The sequence below is a fragment of the Hevea brasiliensis genome, chromosome 16 (genome assembly GCF_030052815.1).
Source record: "Hevea brasiliensis isolate MT/VB/25A 57/8 chromosome 16, ASM3005281v1, whole genome shotgun sequence".
Classification (NCBI taxonomy): Eukaryota; Viridiplantae; Streptophyta; class Magnoliopsida; order Malpighiales; family Euphorbiaceae; genus Hevea; species Hevea brasiliensis.
The window spans coordinates 39,965,611-39,982,739 of NC_079508.1; the positions used below are offsets into that span (position 1 = coordinate 39,965,611).

The window sequence follows — 17,129 nt, forward strand, 5'->3', positions numbered from 1 at the left end:
TATAAAATTTATTAAATTAATAGATAAAAAAATATACATATAGAAATCTCTTCAATGTCATTAATAAATTTTACACTCTATTAGTCAAGATATGTCTAATCAATAATTTATGTATTTTCAGAATTTTATTTTATTTATTTTTATTTTTTGTAATTAGCACTGTCATATTTTAATAATGGCAAAGAAATATATATATATATATATATATATATATATATATATATATATATATATATATATATATATATATATATTACTCCAGAGTTCAAAGGTTTAGGTGTCCAGGAACCGACTTGTAAAGCCGGAGACCAACAGTTTTTATACCGTTGATGGTTAGGGTTAACAGTGCAAGTCCATGTCCTTGTAGGATACGAAATCTACTAAATTACTTTCTTCTTCATCTTCCTCGTCTTCGTCTCTTCCACTTGTTCTTCGCACTATTCTCTTTAACACAATCTGTCAAGCAACTCATCGTCCTTTTCCTTCTACTTCTCCTTCTTCTTCTTCGTACTGCTTTCGAAAATGTCTCAGTTATTCTCTACTCTTCTCTTCGGGGATAACGAAGAATTTGAGTCTTTCTTGGGTGACGAGCTTAAGGGTTTCATGGGGCGACTCTCAGGTTCCCAAGAGTCCTCCCCTGCGTTGCGCTTGCCGCTACTGGTTTTGATGGGCAACGACGAAGATGCTTTGGCGATGGCGGAATTAGCTACTGATGAAGATGGTCCAAATACACAGCCCGCCAGTGCCCAACTCTTTGAAAAGCTCGAGGTGATCAGAATCGAAGAATCCGGTTTGGTGTGCTCGATTTGCTTGGGCCAATTGTCGATCGAGTCGGAAGCTAGGCGGTTGCCGTGTTCTCATGTCTACCACGGCAACTGCATCATGGAGCGGCTGAAGAAGAGTAAGACTAAGACTAAGACATGCCCTCTTTGTCGATTGTGTTGATCGATCGCTGGATAAGTGAATTGGATGGTAATGATTACTTGTAATTGATTAATTACTCATAAATGGGATAATTGATTATTTGCAGAGATGCAATTGACTTAATTATGTCACCAATATCATAGTTTTTGATTTGTCAAAGACAGTCTCTTCATTAATAAAAGGGATTAATAGGTTGTCAAAGTTCATCAATTATGGTGATTGCAATAGATTAATTATATATGTAGTTAATAAGTGTGATTTAAATATGATGTATGCTTCTGCGCATGGTTATTCTTGAATGTGATTGGGAAGTTAGTTATTACTGATTGCATTAATGCTTTTGCTGATGACTTCAATTACTAATATAAATTCCTGATGTTTAAAAATTTTGGGCTTGCAGCTATAAGATTGTAGACATGAGTCTCGAGATCAGCTTATTGCAAAAATGTTGGTTATAATTTCTGTTCCGTAGGATCTCTATTTGCAGGACTTTGTCCTTGTAATTTTTGTTTTTCAAACTAAAAAGGGTTTTTAGGCTCCTAGGGCCTTGGTGCTAAAATTCTATAATCATGTCAACTTATGAAAATTTTGTCTCTAAAATTCGCCTTCTAAAGGAGCAAGCTTGATGGCAATATTATGTTGACATGTAGCAATGAACATGGCTGGCATATGGATTTATTTTCTCTTATTCTATATGAGAGTTTCTTAGCTGAATCACGGATTATAAAATTTAAATAGCTTCTTTGTTTTTGGCCCTTTTCCTTCAGTGTCTTACTTTCCGCCTCTCCCCTCCTTTATAGCATTTATAAATATTTTTGTCAGCATGAATCATACTCAATACTGATGTTGTGTCTTCTCTAATTGTTGTAGACTACTCAGGAGAACTTAATATTCCATGTCCTGCCGTTGCTCGTTCGAGCTTATGATGATACTGATCTGGGCATTCAAGAGGAAGTCCTGAAAAATCTGCGTCTCTTGCTAAGCAACTCGATGTTCAGGTGATTGCCATTTGTATAGATTTGTGTGCCTGCATGTGTTTATGCAGACAACATATTCTATTCATGTATGTGAATGCATATTTTCATTTTCATATATTGGTTGCTTTCATCCTTGCCTAGGAAGCTGGTGAAAATTTGCAGCAGTGTCCTAATATGACAATTACATGGTGATTGACAATCATAATCCAGAAACTATAAGTTCAAATTGATGCCATAGAGTGGAAATGAAAAATTCTTTTATTTATGTTCTAAAATGTAACAATTATTTTTATTGGGGATCTATTCAATCTGTTGTTCATTTCAATTGTATCATTGTGTTTTTTTTTTATATGACTGGTTTTTTTTTTTTTTTTAAGTATTGTCAATATGCTTTCTTTTTTCCCTGCAGATTTTAGGAGTTTCTGTAGGTTGATTAAAAGTGTTTCATGGCTTATGAGGAACATCTTAAAATATCAAAGGAGAGAGAGAGAAAGGTAACAAGAAAAATGATGAAAGGAGCAAAGTCATATAATCCAATTTGAATAGCAACAAATAAAAACGCCTAAAAGACATTATTCGAGATTGCAGAGAAAAAGGCGTCATAATCGATGATTAATAAGAATGGATTTTTGATAGTATTTCAAACTCTTAATTGGATTTTTTAGAGAATCTCTGATCAAGCCTGAAAGATGGAACAAGATCCGTTTTGCATCATTTCTAAGGGACTTTTAGTCAGGCCAAGGAAGCAATGTCACTGATCGTTATCAAATTGAGCAGCAATCATTTTTGGCATCTTAATAACTAAAGTTCAATGTTTGCCTAGCTTTTTCCTTCATATAGATTTCACATATGCATACTATAGCAAATAGTATGCAATTCTTCAAACCGATTCTTGTTCATGGTGCTTGACATATTAATTCATGTGTGATCCTTTGACATGTTAATTCATGCGTGATCCTTTGGCACATTAAAAATGTCTGACCTGTCAGGGCTATGAAAGCTATTTGTGGAGGAAGGTTGTCACTGAGAAGCTTAATGGATGGGCGTCCAAAATAGGTGTCGATTTTCTTTGAGATGGGGGCTCAGCTCTATATTTTGTTTTCTGCAATGATATTCAACATATTGATCCCACTTTTAAATTCAAATCCAATAACTTTTTTGCTAGCTATTGTGAGAACTTGAACAGTTTTTGCACGAATGTTATAAACAGGAATATATCACAGGATGCCAATCTTAACTGAATACAATAGTGGGAGCTTTATTTCTTCTCTGGTTTTTCCAGTTGTGGATGGTATGAAAAATTAGTGGATCAGGGAGGATACTGTTAGGTGGACAATGAAAATCAGAATGGTTTTATTTTAAGCCCTTCATTGATAAGGTAAGTGAGGCTTTCAATCCTGATGGAAAGCTTAATTTTTCATGTAGACGCATTTGAAATATGAGAATCCATCTAAAGTAGCTTTTTTCTGTGAAGCATCTCATAGAGGATCTTAATCACCGACAGTCTCCTTAGAAGGAAGCAAGGTTTTTTTTTTTTTTTTTTTTTTTTTTTTTGGTCTTTGGAACAGATATCTTTTAATGAACATATTGTTTCTGATTAAGCAGGTTCCTTTTCATGTGTGTAAGCCTGCCTTAATTTTGAGCTTGTATCCCTTTGCACCTTTGTGCAGATTAATAATATTTTTTTTTGTCTTAAAAAATAAAAAACTGTATAAACTGGCATAATAAAATATGCTGATGGGAGGTAGGCTTTGTCATTTCATTCTAGAATTTGCACAATTATGGGTGTCATATTCCTTTATTAGCTGTTTATGTGTATATTGCAGCAATGTAAGAGAGAAGGAAAAAGAATGACATTGCTAAGTAATCGATATTTTCTTCTTCATGGCATGCTTTACCAGTGGTGGGTTTCCAAAGTCCATATCATATCTCTCTGTCTTTCAATTATACTTTATTCCTTGCAGCTAGTGACACATTCAATTTTGCCTTGTGTCCATGGATTAGCACTAAAAACAACCCTTGCTGTAGTATGCTTGTTTCTGTATTTATTTATCATTCATATTCAATTATTTTGTTTTGATCTTTCTGCTAATGTAGCTGATTCTAATGAGTTGGTCTGTTCATGTGAACACCTAAAGAGAAAAGTTGTACCTGTGAGAGATTCGTGATGCATCCATGCTTTTTGGGTGAATTGCATATATTAATCAAAAGCTTGGAATTTGTTTCTATTGTAAGAGTCAATGCTCTGTTATGCTTTGGGGTTCTTGTTCACACACTCGATAAATATGTTGTTCTATAAATCTTGCAAACAATTCAATGTTGTACAGCTGTTGACTATCGTGCTCCTGCCCTTATGTGTACCCCTGAAGTTGCAAATTCAATTTTTAAGCAGGTAATAGAGTTTCCTTACACGAGTATTAGTTTCCCTTCATTGGTTATATGTAGAAGAATCTCAGTCATTGTCCTTTTGCTTAATTCTTGTCAGTATGGAGTAGAATTTGTGGCAGAGTATGTCCTTCCTCTACTTTTCCTTCTTCTCACTTTCCAACAATTAAATGTTCAGCAGTTTGCCAAATATATGCTCTTTGTAAAGGATATCCTCAGGTACAACAATAATTTTTTTTTTTACCATGAATTCGAAAAATTCTTTCCTCTCTGCTTATATCCACATGCAAGTTAAATCGCCATTTTAATCAACTCATCTCAACTAAACCTTTATTCCAAAAATTTGGGGTCGATTATATGGATTCTCTTTTTCCACTCTAAACGATTTTGGGTTAAATTCTCGGAAATGTGTAATGATTCTTGTTCATGTTGTACTACTCTCCTCTGATTCAGTTTAGGTCTACCCTTTTTTTTTCTTTCTATCTTCTACCCTAATGTACTTTACTTATCTAACTGGAGCCTCCGTATGTCTACGCTTCACATGACCCAATCACCTCAATCTCTCTTCTCTCAATTTATCCTCAATTGGTACCACTCTTACCTTTTCTCTAATACTCTCATTACGGACTTTATCTAGTCTAGTATGGCCACTCATCCATCTTGACATTTTCATCTCTGCAACTCTTATCTTAGACACATTCTCATTACCATATAATATGGCCAGTCGTATGGCTGTACAGTAAAATTTTCCTTTCAACTTATTGGGAATCTTGCGATCACGTAAAATTCCCGTGGCACGTCTCCACTTCAGCCATACAGTTTTAATCCTATGACTAACATCCTCCTCACATCCCCATCTACTTGAAGTACTGAGCCGAGATATTTAAAATGATTACTTTGGGACAATATCACTCCATCCAAACTAATTCCTTTCCTATCACCAGTTCGGCCTTTACTATACTTACAATGTATATATTCTATTTTCGTTCTACTTAACTTAAAACTCTTTAACTCTAGAGTACTTCTCTAAAGTTCTAATTTTCTATTAACTCCTTCTTGCGTCTCATCTGTCAGAACTATATCATCCGCAAACATCATGCACTAAGGTATACTCTCTTGTATATGATTCGTTAATTCATCTAAAACTAATGTAAAAAGGTAAGGGCTTATAGCTGTAAATCGCCATTTTAATCATTTTTTTTATTTTCTTGTTAAATGTTAGTAATATCTTTATGTCTATTTGCATATACTAATGACATTATCATTTTTATTTTATTAATTTTTATAATGGTTTGAGCTTATTATAGGATAATAGAAAAAATAAAAACAGGAGTTACAGTTACTGATTCTGGAATTCCAGAGGTAATGACGGCACCTTTTCCCATTGGGCTTCAGTCTCAAGCCTTGAGTAAAACAAGTGGAACTGTTGCTCCGGCTTCAAAAAGTAGCTCTTCATGGGATGAGGATTGGGGTCCTGTCTCAAAAGGACCTACCGCTAGAAACCAGCCTTCTACAAGCAGGCCATTGTAAACTACCTCTGTTTTGAGTAATCAGCCAAGTCAATTAACTACTTTGCAATCAGAATCTTACTTGATCTCTGCTGTACCTGGTCAGCAAACAACTGCATCATGCCCTCCAGTTGACATAGAATGGCTTCCTCAGGCATCTTCAGGTGTAACCCCTCAGTTACGTGATGCTGATAAGCAATTGAACACGGGAGCATCATCTTCTTCAAGTTTTGATGGTCTAGATCCTTTTGCTAATTGGCCTCCAAGACCTAGTGGTACTTCCAGTGCATCTGGAACTTCTAATAATGTTTTGTTGGGATCAATGGGAAACAATTACAGTACCAGCTTGAATGCGAGCACGCCCAACAGTATGAACTTCCAAGCTAATGGAAATAATAGCTGGGCCTTTAGCAACCAAAGTTCATCTGAGCTGTTGAAATCAAACCAAGGGATTTCTACAATGAGTTCTTGTAGTTTGAGTAGTGGTCATAATCCTCAGAATTCAATTGGTTTCATGAAACAAAATCAAGGTATATCTACTTTGGGTCCATATAATGATAAGAAATCAACAGATCTTGGATCAATATTTGGTTCCAGCAAAACCGAGCAGCTTGCACCTAAACTTGCTCCGCCACCATAAACTGCTGTGGGCAGAGGAAGAGGAATAGGAAGAGGGGCCACTTCTACTTCAAGATCTACCCATGCCAAACCACAGTCGGAACAGCCATCCCTTTTGGACTTGCTGTAATGGACTGGATTGCCTCTACCACATGCAAGGAGGGGTAAGAAAAGAAAGGAGAGGTTCAAGTAGCCATGAGCCATTCTATGCAGTGAGGCAGTTGGATTTTATGTTAAAAACGATGGATTCTAAGTTCATTTGGGGCGAGAATTGTCGATGGCCATAGTGAATGGATGGCATGGTGTGTCGAGTGATTTTTGTGAGTTTGTAGCTTATTCTGACTGACCCTTTTCTTTTCTTTTTTTGTTAGTTCTTTTTTTTTTTTTAAATTATGTTATGCTGTTTAGTTGGAACAGTTTGGCTTTTTGATGTTTGGAAATAGTTTTTGCTGGAAATTTATTTTTCAAAACAATTCCAGTTCCAGCAACTGGTTTAGAAATGATAAAATGAAAAATAAATATTTCTTTATTCAAATAATAATTTCTAGCTTATATAAAAGTTGATAATATCAAATTACTTTTGTCCATATTTTTAAGGCAAAATGTTCAATTTTTTTCCTTTAACTTTTTGTCTAAATTAATTGATAATTTTTTTATTTAAGTTTAATTTGTTTTTTTTTAATTAACGCAGAAATTTAATTTAATAAAAAGTTAAAATTTATAAGTAAATTTTTTTTATTTAAATTAAAAAAGTTTAATTTGATTTAAATTTAAAAATAAAAACTTAATTTTCTTAATTTTTGAATTAAATTGAGTTTCAAATTTTTAAATTAATTTAAATAAAAAAAATTAAAAATAAATTAAATTAAACTTAAAAATACTTTTAATATATATATATATATATGTGTGTGTGTGCGTGCGTGCGCGGACTCTCTTGAATATCAAATATGAAATAAATTATTATTACAAACAGAGCATAATGGAATTAGCTAATTTTAAATGAAATCCTTTTAAGATAGGAGATAGGTCTCTAAAGTGATGTGACAACTCTTTAAATCTTTTATACAAAAGAAAAGATACAAAAGGATTGACTCGCTAATTTCACAGAGGAACATACCGCACTATGTAAATTAAAATTTGTAAAACAATACAGACGACGTACCTATCAAAAATAATAATAATAATAAATACTGCATACAGTAACAGGCCTACACTAAGGAGGGGGAGCATTTGGGCCCCTGGAATTTCATATTTTGCAAGGGTATATTAGTAATTTGGCAAACTCCTTAAGTTTCTCTAGTCCACCAGCATAATTGCAGAGTTAATTTCCTCAACAAAACCCAGCGACTTTGCCTCTCCAAAGTATAAAGAAATTCTATGTTTTTGAGATGATTAATGAATAATGAGCACCAATGACTTGGGTACAATTGCATACTTGTTTATGAGCTTTCTTACTTCAATTACACAGCTATATATTTGAGTGTGTATATATATAATTTCTATTAAAGATTTAAGAATTCTGTTGCTTAAGTCCAATTCTCTTTAAATTAAAATATAAAATATATAATAAAATCTATCTCTTTGTTGTTCTAGATATTCAATTTTGAGCATCAGAGAGTGTTTTAAGATTTCATAATAATTTAGGATAAAAGTATTGTACCTCTTATATAGTCTTAAACACTCCTTCCTTTTATAACTTTTTGGATATGAGTTAGTCGAGCACACTCCTCCCTTATATGCTCTTTTTTTTTTTATTGCCTAACAATATTATTAACTAATTTTTGTCATTCTAGTTCGGTCATGCTGAAATTATGAAATATATATTAATAGTTTTATGAAATGTTTAATTCACTTTGTAATAATGAGCTACTAAATGATTATTTGATGACTCATATTAAAATAGATATATTTAAAAGTATTGATAATAAAGTTATTATGAATAAATTTTATTTAACGAATAATAAATGATAATCATTATAATTCAATTAATTGTAACAGTTTATTAATTTTTTATTAAAAATTCTCTTATTAACTTATGTTTATTTTATGTGTAATATTTTTATAGATAATATATTTTAATTAGACCTTTAACTAAATTTATATGTCTATCATTGACTCTGTATAAGATAAAAAACCATTAAAATTAATAAATTAATAAAATTAATAATTAATAAAATGTCTCTCAATCAAGGATCTTCAAATCTTTTTATATAACTCGAAGCATAAAATCATGAATCAGATTATTGTGAAAGAGAAGCAATTATTCGTTGAAAATATGAAAAAAAAGATAATAATAACTTGACGAAAATACGAGATCTTTCCGAACGAGGCTGTGTTACTCTCTTATGGTTGATTACGTAATATAATTATTATTTTATTATATTCAATATTTTTAAAATAATAAAATAAATAGTATAATTTATTACATATTTGATTACGTAAACAGCCTTATTTCCATGATGCTCAGAATAACATAACACCCTATTAATTTAGTTAAAATTAATAAATAAATAAACTTCTTGAGCACCGCGTTTTCTGTTTTTTGGACTGCTTTCTCGTCTTGCGGCTCGCTCTTCGGTCAGCTGATACGTAAGGCCCAAAGAGTTTCAATACGTCATCACTCCATCGCCCAGCCAAGATTCTTCCAACTTCCAACTACTATATATATTGATGGGCACGTACCCCCCCTAGTCCATCACCAGAAGCTAGCATTCAAGCTATCTGCTTTCGACTCATCTACAAATCTCTTTGCTAGTGCATTTTCCATCTAAATTTCATACGAAGAAAAAAGGTAGCCAAATTGCCAGAGAAAGAGCATCCCAAACAGGCATTCGGATGGGCTGCAAGAGACGAATCTGGTGTCCTTTCTCCCTTCGACTTCTCCAGGAGGTTCTTTTTCTTCTTATAATTCCATAAATCTTTCTTGTGTCCCTTTTTAAATCAACAAATCTTCCTTTTCTTGAATGTCTGAGAATAAATTTGATAACCCAGTTCTTTCTAATTATTCATAAATGACATGTTTGTGCAGGGCAATAGGAGAGAAAGACGTTTGTTTCAAGATTCTTTACTGTGGAATGTGCCACTCAGACCTTCACATGGTCAAGAATGAATGGGGCACTTCCACTTACCCTCTCGTCCCTGGGTACGTATTCTGATCACGTTAGCAATTAAGATGTTTAACGGTGTAAAGTTAAGTGTTGGAACCCCATCAACAAATATGAAAAATGATCATTTCCGGTGAATTTGTAATGCAGGCATGAGATTGTGGGAGTGGTGACAGAGTTTGGCAGCAAAGTGGAAAAATTCAAGGTGGGAGATAAAGTTGGTGTGGGCGCCATTGTGGGATCATGCCACTCCTGCCATAACTGCACAAACAACTTGAAAATTATTGCGCAGAAACGATACTCACCTATGGTGCAAAGTACCATGACGGAACCATCACTTACGGCGGGTACTCTGACATCATGGTTGCTGATGAGCACTTCATCATTCGTATTCCAGATACCTTGCCTCTTGATTCTACTGCCCCTCTCCTTTGTGCTGGAATCACAGTGTACAGCCCCTTGAAATATTATGGACTTGACAAGCCCGGTATGCATGTGGGCATCGTTGGCCTTGGTGGGCTAGGTCATATGGCAGTGAAATTTGCCAAGGTTATGGGGGTTAAGGTGACTGTGATTAGCACCTCACCGAGCAAGAAACAGGAGGCTGTTGAGCATCTTGGTGCTGATTCATTTTTGGTTAGCCGTGACCAAGATCAAATGAAGGTACGTATAATTTATAATTTATACTCAGAGAAGTTGGCTTATGTGCATGTATACTTAATTTCTGATCTTGATAAATCTTACTGGTACAGGCTGCAATGGGCACAATGGATGGTATAATTGATACAGTGTCTGCAATGCACCCTCTAGCACCTTTGATTGGGCTATTGAAGACTAATGGAAAGCTGGTTTTGGTTGGTGCTCCAGAGAAGCCACTTGAGCTAGCAGCCTTTCCTTTGATAATGGGTAATTGTCCATTCCTATATGTCTACTTCTTACTCATAATTCAAATGAAGATTAATTAACAATGTCAAATATATATTTACTATTGACAGGAAGGAAAATTGGGGGAGGTAGTGGCACTGGGGGAATGAAGGAAACACAAGAAATGATTAATTTTGCAGCCAAACACAATATAACAGCAGACGTTGAAGTTATCCCAATTGAGTATGTGAGCATTGCCATGGAACGCATGCTGAAAGCAGATGTTAGATATCGATTTGTCATTGATATTGGCAACACGATCAAGTCTACCTACTGAATTCGATATATAAATGTATTTCAATTTTCAAGTAATTGTTACATTCGAGGATTTTGTAGTCTATGCCCTCATAATATAATATCACGAGGAGCATTGTTTAATAAAATTGGATTTGAGTGAATGACATTTTTTTTTCATAAATTGTAATTCCAAAAATAAAACGAAGCACAAGCATTGCAAAAGTCCAAGAGATCAACTCTTCTATCAACATGAAAAATATTGATTCAACATTTAGTAAACTGATAGATAAAAAAGCAAGCACTAGAAAAAAAAATAATAAGCAAAACAAGGCACAACAAATCATAGATGACTTCAAGTAATTTATAATGATAACACATCTTTGGTAGTGCATATATACAAGGAAAAATATTGATTCGGCAGGAGAAAAGTTCAATGCTTGACATGGGTTAATGCTCTCTTTCATTTTGGTTTCTTCACAACAAAAACAGGGCACTTGGCATTATTCAGGCAATAGTTTCTTACACTACCTAGACAAGCCCTGTATCGACAATTGTTGCTTTGCAAGAAAAATATCAATCAGCACCAAAACTTGTACAATCATCCTGTTAGAAATGCAGATTACCTAATAGATTTTCTTGAAATTAGTCATATATATGGTTCATTAAAGAGAAAATGTACCAAATACTAGCCTTTTTAAAGCTCCACCTTCATTACCCGGAACAAGCATATTAATTTTCCAATTTTTAACAGAATTGTATATCAACTCTCTAAGCTCCCTAGTTTCTATAATTGTCTCCACTTTTATTTTTTGGAGTTTGAAAACAAAAATCCCTCATTATTGAATACAGAATTGAAAAAATCAAAAATCAATATATATATATATATATATATATATATATATAATAGAGAGATTTTTCCTTACTATTGTTATGTGACATTCTAAATTTTGATACTGCCACGTAGCATTATAAAGTAAGAAGATTTTCCTTTCCTACTGCTACATCGCTTTATAGATTTTAATGTTGCCATGTGACACTTACCATATAGAAATTATTATATTTAATAATTATAATAATTAATGTAAGTATTATTACCATTACTATTACCATTAAATATATATACTATTATCATTGTTACTATAATTTTTATGGATAATTAATTGAAAATATTAGATATATTTCAATAATTTTAAAAATTTCTCACTTAATGATTTTTAAATTTTTAATTATTTTATTTAATTATAAAAATTTAAGAATTATATATTTTAAAATTAATAAAATTATTTAAAATTATACTATAAAAGTAGTCATATAGAGTTAAATACTTTGACATCTCTCTCCTTTTTATATATGTAATAAATTTTAATTATATTTAATAAATTTTAATTTACTTTAATGTTATTTTATTTTTATTTATCTTATTTTAGTAAGTATTTAATAAAGACATATTTTCAATTATATAATAAATGCTACATGTATAATGAATTATGAAAAAATGAAATAAAATTTTAGTTTCATAGTTATGGTAAGCAAGAAATTTATATTAATATTTAATTTTTATTATTTTTTGATATTTTTATAGTATAATTAATAAATAATTAATATTATTACTTTGGTTAATATTAATTTTTTAAATTATATATATATGTCCGAAGTAATTTCATTAATTTCTCTCTATTTTTTATTAATTAATTATATAATTTCTTTAAATTATGATTAAATTATTAATTCCCTAATTATCTATATATAAGTTACAAATTATTTAATTATTGCACTTTAATATTATAATAAGTAGCTATTATTATTATTATTATTATTATTATTATTATTATTATTATTATAAAGTAGGAACGTATTTATAAGGGAATGCCACCTTTTATAAATAACCCTTTTTTATATTATTTATTATTTAATTTTTTTATTTCTCTTTTAATTAACATTATCATTTATAATACTACTTTAATATTTATTATTTAAATTATTATTTTTTTTAAGTTTTGATTTTAAAAAAATTAAAACCTATGATTAAATCCAAAATTTACAAATTATTTATATTATTTTTTTTATAAATTCATTTATGTAAAAATATTATTTATCACATATCATTCTTAAATAATAATAATAATAATAATAATAATAATAATAATAATAATAATAATAATAATAATAATAATAATAATAATAATAATAATAATAATAGTCATTAATTTAAAGAAATTTGGCCATTAATTTATGATATCATAATCAACTATCATATAATTTAATCAACATTAAATTATTTCATATTTTTAATAAATATTTTTATTATATTGTTATATTTTTTTATTTTTATTATGAAATTTTTGTTAAAAAATTTGAGAGACAGAAAATGTAGTCTAGATAAAAGTTATAAAAGATAAAATATAGAAATTTGACTTATTTATAATTTGTATATATTATTTTCTGTGTTAATAATTTAATATTATTTTTATTTTACTTTCTTAATTAAATTGAAACGGCCAAGTAAATGGGAAATATTTTACTGTTAAAAAAAATTAAATTTGAATGTTTTTACTAACGTTTTTCAATTAAATAATATTTAGTTATAAAATTAAATTTTTATTTTAGTGATTTTCATTTGTTTATTTATATATAGTATGTCATATGATACATTTGATACATATCAACCACTCTCCTCTCACTACATATCTTTTTTTTAATTTGTTCTATTTTTTATTATTTTCAAATTTTAATTAAATATCTAAATTTTTATACATAAATTATCTCTCAACTATATTTTTATATAGAAGTAAAATTTTAAAAATAGATTATAAATATGATTATATTAAAAATTTAGCTACAAGTAAAGATGATTAAAAAAATTAAAATTACAATATCAAAACTATGGGATCAGTCTTTTGAAAAATAATATATATTTTTAACATTTATTACATCAATAGAAAATGATGATATTTTAAAATTTTAATTTTTATGAAATGTATTTATTTTATATCATAAATTTATATAAAACGATAACCGTTTTTGTAAAAAAATTATTTTATAAAAAATATATCATATTAATAAAAAAATTACACTTTAAAAAATTTAAAGATGTAGTAATTTTAAAAAATAATATAATAAAATGTTATTTTTAATTAATAATAATGTTATATATTTTCATTATTATTAAAATTAAATAATTTAATTCATTATTAGTAATTTAATATATTTTTTATTATATTAATAACAAAAAATATTATATTTATATATTTGTAAAATAACATTATTTTTTCATTAATCTAATATATTTTCTGTAATCAATAAAAAATAAATATCTATTTACATAAATTATGAGATAAAATATAAAAATTTTATGAAGTTTAAATTATTTTTTAAATAAAGTAATTTTATTACATTTTAAACAAAGTAATCATGTAAACTACTATATATATATATAGGTATTTTAATTAATTACACGATAAATTAATTAAAAATTTATTATTATAACATGTAAAAATTTATTCAAATTAAATTAAATAAGAGAGAAATTTTATTTGAAAATTAATTTAATAGTAATAATTTTTCTTATTTAGAATGTAATTAAAAATTAAATTAAAAAATAGAAATTATAAATTATCCACATATAGCATGGACATTATGCTAGTAAGATTGAAAGTGAAAATAAGGTAGAGATAGAAAAGATAAATGAGCCCTCGACTAGCACACATATTCTTAGCTTTCTCCAAAAAGACCCAATATGACTTTCTTATTTCGTTCTTGAACATTGCTAATAATGTTCAATCCATGGACTTGCTTTCAATCTATGGCCACCATCACTTTACTATCATACCCCTTGTATTCTTTCTCCATTTTGAGAAAGAGAGGAAGCAAGTCAGCCTTGAGTTTATAATTAAATAGAATTTGTTGTTGGAGAAAGAAATCTTAACCTAAAGTTGACATTTTATCTATATTTTGAAGAACTTCCAACATGACACCATAAAATTATACCACTTATAATTTTACCACATAAAATATAAAATTGATTCCAAATGAATTTACCTTTTAATTTATGACTTGGTTTATTTATCACAAAGCATGCATAATCAACACCAATTATAGTGGTAAAATAAAAATAGATTAAAGCTCAATTACACAGGAAGTTCAATTTAGTCTATTTTTAAGTTTGTATCAAATTTAATGTAGAAGTTTCAATTTATGATCAATTTAGCCCAAAAATAAAGAAAATCAAGAAATTGAGCTTCTTAAATTTTGGGTTGAATCAAGAAATATCAAGAAATTTAGTCCCATAATTAAGAAATTGAACTTCTTGATTTTTAATTTAAATCAAGAAACTTAGCCTATAAATTTACATTTTTGGGCTAAATTGAGTTTAAATTGAAACTTTTAGACTAATTTTGGGCAAAAAGTTAAAATGAACTAAATTGAACTTGCCCAATAAGTACAGGAGCTAAATTGAACATTTTACCAAATAAAAATGCATTAAACAAAGAGTTAAGCAAACAATAATTTCAATTTAGATAAGAATAGAAAAATATTTTTCATATACAAGTTAGTTTTCACAAAAGAAATGAAGCCTAAACCTTAGAAAAGTTACTATTACACTTGCAAGGAATTTCATGCATAGTTTGGTTTGCCTTTTACTACAATTTCAAACATCAACGTTGAATTCTTCTCCATTCCTCTTCCCACTAAACCTTTCACTCTTCTAATCTTAAATTGAATATATTCTCCCCTTTTGCAAGTATCTTTTTAAAAGCTATAGAGCTCTACAATATGATAGAAATTTTATAGTTAAAATTCATTTTATTTAAATTTTATAATTTCAAATTTTTTATAAATATAAAGCAAAAAAAAATTTTTAAGCCCTTGACAATTACTCTTAGAGTCAAACAAGTTCTTATCAATTTAGTTTATCCATTTAAGGCCCTGACAATTATTCTTGAGTCAAATAAACCATCTTCAATTTATTTAATCCACTTAAGCCCCTTAACAATTACTATTAGAGTCAAATAAATCTTTGTCTACTTGGTTGATCCATTTAAACCCATAACAATTGCTCATAGAGTCAAAATATTGAAAATTTAGGTCAAAGAGGCCTAATATCTATCACTTGACTTAAATGTGATGGACAGATATTTAGTTGACATCCATTTTTATTACATAACCTAAGAGCTAAACTCTCTACTACTCTCTTACTCTCTCTTTCTACAACTTAATTATATCAACAAGAGAAAAATTATTGAAAATATGTGTGTTGTGTATTGTTACCTTCATTTAGCATGTCCAGTGCTGAATTCAATGCTCATACTAGATGTAGAAGAGGAGCTTTAGGTGCTGCATGACCCAGTGACACTGGACAGCTAGACTTAGGTTTAATGGAGCACATATAGTGTCAAGTGGGGGCTTGTAAAAGCAAACTTTTGATTCATAGTGGCTTAAATGAATAAATTAAATCTACAAAAGCTTATTTGACTCAAAGAGTAATTATCAAGGGCTTAAAAGGATCAACTAAATTGACAAAAATTTATTTGAATTTAAGAGTAATTGTTAGAGCCTTAAAAGGACTTTTTGCCAAAACATAATTCTATTAAGAGTGCCATTTGATCCTTATTGGGATTTCATTAATTAAAATTTTTACTAGCATTCCCATGCCCCTACAACCTCTACTATGAGTAACGAGGTTGACCTCTATAAATGGAAGTTGACCTTATAGCCCATGCCTTCATTGTAAGATCTACTAACATTTAATAACTTGCAAAGAGCATTAAATACCTCGAGAATTCATAAAAAGCCTCAGAGGTCTCTTCTAGCAAAATTACTCATTTTAAGTCACTAATGAGTATTTCGTCAAAAATGTGTGTTAATTAAAAATAAAAGGATCAATGAGAGCTCGAGCTCATATGAGAGTAAACTCATCAACCATTAAATTAAATATTTACATAGAGATTTGTGCAACCTATATACATATTTTAATTAATTTTTAACACATCTCAATATAAATATTTAATTTAATGGATATTAAACTCATTCTCATATAAACTTAAGTTTATATTAGATACACAAAAAAAGATACTTTTATGTGTGTGAGAGAAATAAATTTCTAAATTAAGGTGGATTTATCGGTAACATCAAGTCACATACTCATACTAGCATATGTATCATAAGGGAATTTTCACCTAGATCCGGTCCATCATGGAATTAAGATACAAACTTGTTAGTGAGGACCTAAGACATAAACACGTGGGATCCATACATTTAATACATGAGTCTCATCATACATCTTGTGTCTTGGTCTATGGTGGACTGAGTATAAATAAGAAAAATCAAGTATGACATAGTATGGAAGCAACCACTATGACACTTTATTCTTTGTCCAAATCAAATTAAAGCTTCAATTTCAACAAGTACCGCAACTTAGGTAAGGTCTTTCTTTCAAACCATTATGATCAGGG

At 29.7% G+C, this 17,129-nt stretch overlaps 1 protein-coding gene and 2 pseudogenes across 2 annotated transcripts; all 3 read left to right on the top strand.

The window, feature by feature from the left end:
* Positions 1–281: 281 nt before the first annotated feature.
* LOC110671761 (E3 ubiquitin-protein ligase SIRP1-like) lies at positions 282–2,166 on the top strand. 2 transcript variants are annotated; one of them, XM_058137524.1, is made up of 2 exons: positions 282–972; positions 1,795–2,166. In XM_058137524.1, exon 1 carries the CDS (start codon positions 523–525, stop codon positions 943–945), a length of 423 nt encoding a protein of 140 aa, XP_057993507.1. In that variant the 5' UTR covers positions 282–522; the 3' UTR covers positions 946–972; positions 1,795–2,166. The 2 variants fall into 2 exon arrangements, with proteins under 2 accessions (XP_057993507.1, XP_057993506.1); XM_058137523.1 differs by having other exon boundaries at positions 282–901.
* Positions 2,167–3,792: 1,626 nt separating this feature from the next.
* On the top strand, positions 3,793–6,947 carry LOC131174408 (SCY1-like protein 2 B; annotated as a pseudogene).
* Positions 6,948–8,935: 1,988 nt separating this feature from the next.
* LOC131174409 (probable mannitol dehydrogenase) lies at positions 8,936–10,858 on the top strand (annotated as a pseudogene).
* Positions 10,859–17,129: the final 6,271 nt, after the last annotated feature.